This window comes from Clupea harengus, chromosome 7 (genome assembly GCF_900700415.2).
Source record: "Clupea harengus chromosome 7, Ch_v2.0.2, whole genome shotgun sequence".
Lineage (NCBI taxonomy): Eukaryota > Metazoa > Chordata > Actinopteri > Clupeiformes > Clupeidae > Clupea > Clupea harengus.
In genome coordinates this window covers 23,326,563-23,337,681 of record NC_045158.1, presented here as the reverse complement: position 1 = coordinate 23,337,681, position 11,119 = coordinate 23,326,563, and the positions used below count along the sequence as shown (strand labels likewise).

The 11,119-nt window shown below is 43.6% G+C and overlaps 1 protein-coding gene across 2 annotated transcripts in view; it reads right to left on the bottom strand.

The window, feature by feature from the left end:
• Positions 1-6,663: 6,663 nt before the first annotated feature.
• The window catches only part of syn1 (synapsin I), a 21,306-nt gene continuing 16,850 nt past the window's right edge, over positions 6,664-11,119 (bottom strand). Inside the window, exons 12-13 of one of the 2 annotated variants that reach the window (XM_031570888.1) lie at positions 10,807-11,119; positions 6,664-8,740 (exon numbers count right to left, since the gene is read on the bottom strand). The exon at positions 10,807-11,119 is cut by the window's right edge and continues 255 nt beyond it. In XM_031570888.1, coding sequence (XP_031426748.1) covers positions 8,575-8,740; positions 10,807-11,119 — 479 coding nt within the window. In that variant the 3' untranslated portion in view covers positions 6,664-8,574. Of the gene's footprint in view, positions 8,741-10,787 lie in introns of those variants that run through there. The other variant, XM_031570887.2, reaches the window with a different exon arrangement.

The following is an 11,119-nucleotide window of genomic DNA, read 5'->3' as shown; positions in this document are numbered from 1 at the left end:
ACTGATGATTCTATGGCATGATGACTAATAGATGATAATGGATGCTAGCTTTTTCTGAGGCTTGTTTCCATGATTTATTAACATCCAGAAAATACTGTTCTGTTGCAATTCCCTTCAAATCCCTTCACTAACAACAGGAGAAACAAAGTGCAGTGCAGCACAGAGGATCCATCCAGCAGCATAAGGAAAGGCTACGTGTGTGTGTGTAAGGCTAAGGTGTGTGTGTATGGTGTGTGTGTGTAAGGCTAAGGTGTGTGTGTGTAAGGTGTGTGTGTAAGGCTAAGGTGTGTGTGTAAGACTAAGGTGTGTGTGTAAGACTACGGTGTGTGTGTAAGACTACGGTGTGTGTGTAAGACTACGTGTGTGTGTAAGGCTAAGGTGTGTGTGTAAGGCTAAGGTATGTGTGTGTGTAAGGCTAAGGTGTGTGTGTAAGGCTAAGGTGTGTGTGTGTGTGTGTGTGTGTAAGGCTAAGGTGTGTGTGTGTGTAAGGCTAAGGTGTGTGTGTAAGGCTAAGGTGTGTGTGTAAGGCTAAGGTGTGTGTGTAAGGTGTGTGTGTAAGGCTAAGGTGTGTGTGTAAGACTAAGGTGTGTGTGTGTGTAAGGCTAAGGTGTTTGTGTAAGGTGTGTGTGTGTAAGGCTAAGGTGCGTGTGTAAGGTGTGTGTGTGTAAGGCTAAGGTGTCTGTGTAAGGCTACGGTGTGTGTGTGTAAGGCTAAGGTGTGTGTGTAAGGCTAAGGTGTGTGTGTAAGGTGTGTGTGTAAGGCTAAGGGGTGTGTGTGTGTGTAAGGTGTGTGTGTAAGGTGTGTGTATAAGGTATGTATGTAAGGTGTGTGTAAGGTGTGTGTGTAAGGTGTGTGTGTAAGGTGTGTGTGTAAGGTGTGTGTGTGTGTGTAAGGTGTGTGTGTGTGTGTGTAAGGTGTGTGTGTAAGGCTAAGGTGTGTGTGTAAGGTGTGTGTGTGTAAGGCTAAGGTGTGTGTGTAAGGTGTGTGTGTAAGGTGTGTGTGTAAGGCTAGACCTCCTCACGGCCTCTGGTGAGGGGACACTGGGGGCAGATTCAAAGAGGTCCGGGCATTTAAATGAACATGGTGGAATGTTGAGCAACGCAGTGGTAAGCCAGGTAACACCAGCTGAAGCTCTTTATAACACACACACACACACACACACTCTCACACACACACACACACACACACACACACACACACTCACATGCTTGTCCAAGTCTATGAATAGCTCAGAGCTGAGAAAATCACATCTCACCGCCAACACAGTCCATAAATCATGAATCAGCCCGTGCCTCTCTCTCTCTCTTACTCCCCTCTTTTCTATCTCTCTCTCTCCTCCTCCCTCTCTTTTCTATCTCTCTCTCCTGCTCCCTCTCTTTTCTCTCTCTCTCTTTCTCCCCTCTTTTCTATCTCTCTCTCTTACTCCCCTCTTTTCTATCTCTCCCTCCTCCTCCCTCTCTTTTCTTTCTCTCTCTCCTCCTCCCTCTCTTTTCTTTCTCTCTCTCCTCCTCCCTCTCTTTTCTATCTCTCTCTCCTGCTCCCTCTCTTCTCTCTCTCTCCTCCTCCCTCTCTTTTCTTTCTCTCTCTCCTCCTCCCTCTCTTTTCTTTCTCTCTCTCCTCCTCCCTCTCTTTTCTATCTCTCTCTCCTGCTCCCTCTCTTCTCTCTCTCTCCTCCTCCCTCTCTTTTCTATCTCTTTCTCTCCTCCTCCCCTCTTTTCTCTCTCTCTCTTCTGCTCCCTCTCTTTTCTATCTATCTCTCTCATGCATCCTTTCTGTCTCACCCACTCCCTCCTGTTCCCCTCCCTATCTCTCTCTCTATATATATCTTTTATTCTTGCTCCCCCTCCCTCCCTCTCTCTCTGTCCTGCTCTCCTCTTCTCCTACTCCCCCCCGCCCCCACCCTCCCCCCACAGGCGTGCAGATGGCTAGATGGTAGTGGGTCAGCGGCCAGCAGAATCACACCGTCAGGCTTTAAATCAGAGCATCAAGCATTTTCTTTACTTAATACATCAGAAACTCATACTCACACTCACAATCACACTCACACTCATACACACACTCACACTCAGCCTCATACACACACTCACACTCACACTCAGCCTCATACACACACTCACACTCACACTCACACTCACACACACACACACACTCACACTCATACACACACTCAGCCTCACTCTTACAGGCCAGCCACCCACATTATGCTGTTGCATCGCCCATCTGTGTTTGTCTTTAAGGACTGGGATAGTATCTATCAGTAAAGACTGTGTTTGTCTTTAAGGACTGGGATAGTATCTATCAGTAATGATGACTGTGTTTGTCTTTAAGGACTGGGATAGTATCTATCAGTAAAGATTGTGTTTGTCTTTAAGGACTGGGATAGTATCTATCAGTTAAGATTGTGTTTGTCTTTAAGGACTGGGATAGTATCTATCAGTAAAGATTGTGTTTGTCTTTAAGGACTGGGATAGTATCTATCAGTAAAGATTGTGTTTGTCTTTAAGGACTGGGATAGTATCTATCAGTAAAGATTGTGTTTGTCTTTAAGGACTGGGATAGTATCTATCAGTAAAGATTGTGTTTGTCTTTAAGGACTGGGATAGTATCTATCAGTAAAGATTGTGTTTGTCTTTAAGGATTGGGATAGTATCTATCAGTAAAGATTGTGTTTGTCTTTAAGGATTGGGATAGTATCTATCAGTAAAGATTGTGTTTTTCTTTAAGGACTGGGATAGTATCTATCAGTAAAGATTGTGTCTTTCTTTAAGGACTGGGATAGTATCTATCAGTAAAGATTGTGTCTTTCTTTAAGGACTGGGATAGTATCTATCAGTAAATATTGTGTCTTTCTTTAAGGACTGGGATAGTATCTATCAGTAAAGATTGTGTTTGTCTTTAAGGACTGGGATAGTATCTATCAGTAAAGATTGTGTTTGTCTTTAAGGACTGGGATAGTATCTATCAGTAAAGATTGTGTTTGTCTTTAAGGACTGGGATAGTATCTATCAGTAAAGACTGTGTTTGTCTTTAAGGACTGGGATAGTATCTATCAGTAAAGACTGTGTTTGTCTTTAAGGACTGGGATAGTATATATCAGTAATGATGACTGTGTTTGTCTTTAAGGATTGGGATAGTATCTATCAGTAAAGATTGTGTTTGTCTTTAAGGACTGGGATAGTATCTATCAGTAAAGATTGTGTCTGTCTTTAAGGACTGGGATAGTATCTATCAGTAAAGACTGTGTTTGTCTTTAAGGACTGGGATAGTATCTATCAGTAAAGACTGTGTTTGTCTTTAAGGACTGGGATAGTATCTATCAGTAAAGACTGTGTCTTTCTTTAAGGACTGGGATAGTATCTATCAGTAAAGATTGTGTCTTTCTTTAAGGACTGGGATAGTATCTATCAGTAAAGAGTGTGTCTTTCTTTAAGGACTGGGATAGTATCTATCAGTAAAGATTGTGTCTTTCTTTAAGGACTGGGATAGTATCTATCAGTAAAGATTGTGTCTTTCTTTAAGGACTGGGATAGTATCTATCAGTAAAGACTGTGTTTGTCTTTAAGGACTGGGATAGTATCTATCAGTAAAGACTGTTTGTCTTTAAGGACTGGGATAGTATCTATCAGTAAAGATTGTGTCTGTCTTTAAGGACTGGGATAGTATCTATCAGTAAAGACTGTGTTTGTCTTTAAGGACTGGGATAGTATCTATCAGTAAAGACTGTGTTTGTCTTTAAGGACTGGGATAGTATCTATCAGTAAAGACTGTGTTTGTCTTTAAGGACTGGGATAGTATCTATCAGTAAAGACTGTGTTTGTCTTTAAGGACTGGAATAGTATCTATCAGTAAAGACTGTGTCTTTCTTTAAGGACTGGGATAGTATCTATCAGTAAAGACTGTGTTTGTCTTTAAGGACTGGGATAGTATCTATCAGTAAAGATTGTGTTTGTCTTTAGGACTGGGATAGTATCTATCAGTAAAGATTGTGTTTGTCTTTAAGGACTGGGATAGTATCTATCAGTAAAGATTGTGTCTTTCTTTAAGGACTGGGATAGTATCTATCAGTAAAGAGTGTGTTTGTCTTTAAGGACTGGGATAGTATCTATCAGTAAATATTGTGTTTGTCTTTAAGGATTGGGATAGTATCTATCAGTAAAGATTGTGTTTGTCTTTAAGGATTGGGATAGTATCTATCAGTAAAGATTGTGTTTTTCTTTAAGGACTGGGATAGTATCTATCAGTAAAGATTGTGTCTTTCTTTAAGGACTGGGATAGTATCTATCAGTAAAGATTGTGTCTTTCTTTAAGGACTGGGATAGTATCTATCAGTAAATATTGTGTCTTTCTTTAAGGACTGGGATAGTATCTATCAGTAAAGATTGTGTTTGTCTTTAAGGACTGGGATAGTATCTATCGGGTAAAGAGTGTGTCTTTCTTTAAGGATTGGGATAGTATCTATCAGTAAAGATTGTGTTTGTCTTTAAGGATTGGGATAGTATCTATCAGTAATGAAGGGATGAGATGGGATTCTGTCTCAGGGTTTCGTCTAAAATGCCATTCCCCCAGATTCTCTCTTATTATAAATGACTGAAGCTGCATCAGCATAATGTGAACCCAGCACAGAACTGGAAAAGAGCTAAGTTAATTACAGTCATATGCTACCTGAAGACACACACACACAGAGACACACACAGACACACACACAAACACACACACACACACACACACACACAGAGACACACACAGACACACACACACACACACACACACACACACACGAGTTACTCCCTATAACACCCTCAGTTAGTATTATTATTGTTATTATCATTGTTGTTGTTATTATTATTGTTATTGTTATTACTAACAACAACAACAGTGGAGAGCTTTCACTAACCTCATCCTATTTGACGTGCAGCTCACCCTGTGTGTGTCTGTGTGTCTGTGTGTCTGTGTGTGTGTGCGAGCCTTACTCCTCCTACTCTGAATATGGAGTAAATATTGCAGACTTGCGCCACACTGTGGTCATGTGTGGAACTCAGACTCGCCGGTCCAGAGCCCCTCCCTCCCCCATGCTGGCCACTCCTGCGATGTGCAGCTTCATGCATAATTTACCTGCGTCTGGGGACCTGTGCATGAAGGTCCAAATGTAGAGCAGATCACTCCTTATGCATCTGTCTTTGGATGAGAGAACACATCCCCAGCTAACTGCTCCTCATACTGATTGACACACACACACACACACACACACACACACACACACACACACACACACACGATGTGGCAGCAGTGTGTGTTTTAGGTCTTAGCTGGTGATGGTTATATGCATATATTTATTTCCTCAAAATAATGTCAGGCTGCTGAGACAAGAACAAGGCCTCACTAGTTGTTGTCGTGATGGTGACAGACCGGGGTACAGTTGTCGCCGTGGTGACAGACTGGGGGACAGTGAGAGAACAGAGGCACAGACACTGGACTTGTCAGAGCCTGACTCCCTTTCTTGGGTTGGTCACAGACTTTATTGAAGGTGTGTGCATTTCGATAGCATAGTCATTTCACACAATAATTAAGCTACAATGAAAATCACATCAAGGTTGCATTTCAGTGAAGTTCAACACTGCACAATATTAATCTTTAAATTTCTCTTCTTATTATCTCTTAATCTCTTTATATTTTAGATGAATAAATATCTTTTATACAACTGGCAGGCATAATCAATAGACAATATATTTCAATTCATTTCAAACCATCAATGACAGATAAAACCATTCAAAAGTATTTGTAACAAAACTGAATTTAAATCCTTTAAAATGTGTGGCAATATACAGTCTATCAATGAAAGCATGTGAAAGAATGTAAATAAAATACAACTTGTAAACATTCAACCTAGGAATTGAACACATCAGAAGTGAAAGGCAAGTTAATCGTGCCCGTTCACAAATTAAGATGAAGGACATGTCATTCGCTTCAGTAACCATGGAGATTGCAACTCACTGTTCCCAGTAGGATCAAGCAATCTTCTCTCAGTCATTTTGCTCTCAGCGAAGCTTATAACAAGCACCTCTGATTTCTGATGGAGCCAAAAAGTAGACTTCCTTCCTCTTAACACCAATTCAAACTGGAACTGTAAGGTTCGCCTGAGTCTCCTACAAACATGTTACAGTCTACACACACACACACATTGCCATTTTTATGAAGTTTGATTATTGGCATGAAACACACACACAGATAAATATGAAACCTAAACACAACACTGTAATCTGCCATGATTTTCATTTAAAGGCAAACCTCCAGTTTCTTTAAAATCACGTACAATAAATCAGACCCACATTAACAGTGCAACTCTACGGTTGTGCAGGAAATCAAATAGAAATGTCAATAGAAAAGTGATATTTAACTTCACTTTTACAAGAACCATTCATACACTGACACACAGACAAGCAGAGCGAGCAGAAAAGAGAAAAACAAACAAACAAACAAACAACGTAAACGAAAACTTATCAGGTCTGCATCATTCTCAAAAAACCACAAATCTGTACATCACTTCTATTTGGTTTTTTACGGTTTACAGTACGACACTGAAACGTTAATGCACCTTTTATCACGAGGGGGTCACTGTGGAATCACGACAGGCCGGTGTGCACAGAAGCAGGGTTGGTTGGGGGGGGGGGGGGGGTTTGGGGGTTAAACCTATCCAGCTGGGCCCATCTACTGCCATCTCCTCTGGAAGACGTCTCAGTGCCCGGGGTCAAGGGTCAAGCACGAGTTCAGTGTGGAGAGGACGCCCAGGGGAATTTGGGGGACATTTCAAGGGACATTTTGGGAGACGTTGTATGGGTGTTTTGCAGATGTTTTAAAATGACGATAATATTTAAAAAACATGACGAACACATGGAATCCTTGGCTTGTGCGTTCTTTTGGAGGGATGAGATTGGCCTCTCATTCGCTCGTCTCAGACACAAAACGACGCTCGCTCACTCGCTCGCTCGCTCGCTCGGCTGGCGAAGGCAACTCCAGCTCTGTGCTTATTGCCCTGGTGCCCTGGAGGCCATGGCAACGGGTCGAGACCCCATACACACACACCTTAATATCCCACAAACCTCAACCCTTCTCACATCACGTTTACTCAAGTATAACAGTGTGCAAAACATTTCAATTTCATGTTTCAAGCCATTAGCATTATTACTGTAAAAATGAACAAGTACATTCTAACTATTTTTGCTCGCGTTGTAGATCAAACGACTTCTACGATTCATGTTTGGGTTTTGGAAGACCTGATCTAAGACAACGACTGCCTTGCCTTGCGTCACAATCTTCAGGACATCCCTGAGACAAATCGGTTTGGGCTTGTTGAAGTCTCGCCTACATCTCGGTTGTAAGGCATGTTCTCTGCAGTTTGGGCGATACAGAAGCGTTTCTGTTGTGGATCTGGTTATAGGAGTTAGGAGAGGAGAGCGGCGACTGCAAACTCACTTGAGAGAAAAGTAAACACACTGATGCCTACTAGCACTAGGATCGTCACGGTTACAAGCACGACGGTGAGCAGCGGGCGTGAGAGGGCACGAAAACACAACCACGGTCTTTTAAAGATCCATGCAGCTTAAGGGACATCACTAAAAGGGCGAAGGAAAAAACGACAGCTAGCTAACAGCGCGCAAAGGGGAAGCACATTCACAAAGCTGCACTCACACGTGTCTGTAAGTTCATCACCGTTTCGGAGTTTGTCTGTTTGTGCGTTTGTGTGTTTGTGTGTTTGGAGTTTGTGTGTTTGTGTGTTTGTCGTGACGACTGCTGTGTTAACCATACTGGTGAACTGCGCTTAAGAATCGAAAGAGTTAAAGTTTCCGACGGAACATTTGAGTGTGGGGACATCTTAATTGGAGACCTTCATTAACGATGGCATATTTGCTGACGGAGTCTCCACAAATGTCTGATCAGATGGTTTCAGCGACTAAATATCAGATCAAAAGATCAAATTAAAATAAAATCAAGGAATGAATAGCCGAATCACTTGACGAAAGGTTTCATCATTATTTCTATTCTTTTTTTTTATTCCTAGACTTCGATGTTAGTCCGGGGAGGGGCTACTGTGAGAGTCTCTCATCACTTAACTCTACAGTGTTGAAACATCTAACCAATTGATATTGTAGTTCGTAAGTGTGTGTCTAGGGTGTCTGTATGTGTGCGTGTGTGTGCGTGTGTGTGTGTGTGTGTGTGTGTGTGTGTGTGTGCCTTAGTGTTTTTCATGTGATTTTTAAATCCATTGTAACAAAGATCCAAGATGAACAGGAATGTTTCCTTCGGACACACACACCCAGTGTGTGTTTCTCATTTGCGACATCTGTCTCCGTGCTGTGGTCTCGGAATAGAATCGGCAGTGAATTTGTGTATATTATCGGCGGAAACTACTAGATTCTATTTATACAAACGCCCATTGTGGGCCGGTCTTTTGTTATTGGTCTGTCTATCCTACTGGCTGTGAGGGTGGTCAGTCAGTCAGTCAGTCTGTTTGTCTATTGGTCCATTTGTCTGTCTGTCAGTCTCACAGTCTGTCCAGTGCTATGTGTGGGGAGGGGCTTATTCCACGGAGAAGAGGCTGGCGAAGGACTTGCGGAGGCTGCGGATCGACTCGGCCTTCACCTCATCCTGACTGAGGCTTGGGCGGGGCCCCGGCCCCCCCGCCCCCACCGGCGGCGCCGCCGTGTCTGGAATGTTGAAGGTATTGGTAAGAGACTGCGATTTGCTACAAAGGGAGGAGAACGGCAGTAGAGGAGAGGAAGATCCTATTAAACTCATGCAGCAAACTCATGTGATGGCATGGGTGGGCATGGTACAAGAGAGAAAGACACTGGATAGTGTGTGTGTGTGTGTGTGTGTGTGTGTGTGTGTGTGTGTGTGTGTGTGTGTGTGTGTGTGTGTGTGTGTGTGTGTGTGTGTGTGTGTGTGTGTGTGTGTGTGTGTGTGTGTGTCTGTGTGTGAGTGTGAATGTGTGTGTGTGTGTGTGCCTGCGTGAGTGTGAATGTGTGTGTGTGTGTGTGTGTGTGTGTGCCTGCCTGTGTGTGGATATGCATATCTGTGTGTATGTGTGTGTGTGTGCATACGTGCGTGCGTGTGTCTTTCTTTCTTTTTGCATGCTCTGAATCACTGTTCATCCTGCACCAGTGCTCCTCAATCCAGGTCCTCCTCACACCTACAGGTCTCATGTGTGACCCCTGAACCCTGACCCTTGACCCCCTGACCCCTGTGCACTGATGCTTATTACTATACTTATAGCCTATACTTGGTCAGGCATCCATAGTGCATTATTACCACCATGCATGACAGCTTTTAAAGTTTGAAATAAGCCTCCATAACGTTACATGATTTTTTTTTTATCATTGCATTCATACGATATAATTATCAGTACAGAAGACAGCTTTAAGTACAAGAGACATACGCATTGTAATAGTCTCTTAATAACCTGTAATCTGTAACAGTATTGAGGACACCAGTGTCATGTTATGAAGTCTTATAATGCTTTATGTTTCTGGCACTATGAAGCCGGATCTGATATCAGTATATTTAATATGGGTAATTATTCAGCTTCATGAATAGTTATGGAGGATTATGTTAAACATTATAAAGTATTATGTATATGTAAAATGCAGTTGTAATGCCATTGAGGTTTTTAATAAAGCTAATTAATACAAAATGTCTGTCCCCTCTCTTCCTAACTCCATATTCTGCACTCTGTCTCACCCTCTATATACTGTATATATCTGTTCCTAATATTATATATATATACAGTATATATATATATATTATATAATATTAATCCCATATTTCGCACTAACACTATGCAGGACCTGTATTGAGGAGGTAAGGGAAACACAAAAGCATACTGGAGCTGACAACCAAATGCAAATATTCTATCAGGCCATAATCCCAGATATGGAGCGGCTGACTCTGCCCCGCATCCGGCCCGGGTGTGAGCCGGGTCTGGGCCGTGTGTGGGCCGGGTCCGGGGCAGAGTCAGAGGCTACTATGTGGGATTGCTTTCTGAGAGGTATGGCTGAAGGTTGCACATGAGAGTGCTTGGATGCAAACGTAATCAGGACCCGTCTGGCATGCACATCAGCAGTAGAGCTGTCACCCTCTCATACACACATACTCACACACACACACACACACACACACACACACACACACACACACACATCTGGCATGCACATCAGCAGTAGAGCTGTCACCCTCTCATACACACACACACACACACACACACACACACACATACTCACACACACACACACACACACACACACACACACACACACATCTGGCATGCACATCAGCAGTAGAGCTGTCACCGGGCTGCAAACACTTTCAAACAGCAAGTGATTGATTTCATACAGTCCTAGACGGGCTCATACACTCTCCTTACACATACCTCACCCTCTCATACACACACACACACACACACACACCTTGTGCACACATGTGTGATAGTATGGATGACAGTCACAGAGGGCTAATTGAACAACACCATAACTATCATCATCGTCATCATCATCGACATCATCATCACCAGAATCATCATCATCATCATCATCATCATCATCATCATCATCATCATCATCATCACATCACCATAATCATCATCTTCTTCTTCTTCTTCTTCATCATCATAATGGTCACCGATAATCTCCAGAGGTAAAGGGTGTGTGTGTGTGTGTGTGTGTGTATGTGTGTGTGTGTGTGTGTGTGCGTGTGCGTGTGCGTGTGCGTGTGCGTGTGCGTGTGTGTGTGTGTGTGTGTGTGTGTTTTCCTTACTTGAGCTGAGGGGACCCGCTCAGTGCGGGGTGGTCAGGGCTGGGCTTCTGTGGGGGGGTTGGCTTCTGCTGGAGGGGGGGTCGCCCCGCTCCTGGTCCTCCCTGGCCTGGGGCAACAGGGCGGGGCTGCTGGGTGGTGGGGGGCCTGGGGCCTCCCTGCGTCTGGGGGGGCCCTCTCTGCTGCTGGGCCCCCAGGCTGAGCTGCCTGGCCGGCTGGCCCTGCCTCTGCTGAGCGCCCACTCCGCCTGGTTTGGGTCCAGGGGTGCCCCCCGCCGGAGCCCTCTGCTGTTGGGACTGTGACCTCTGAACCTGTG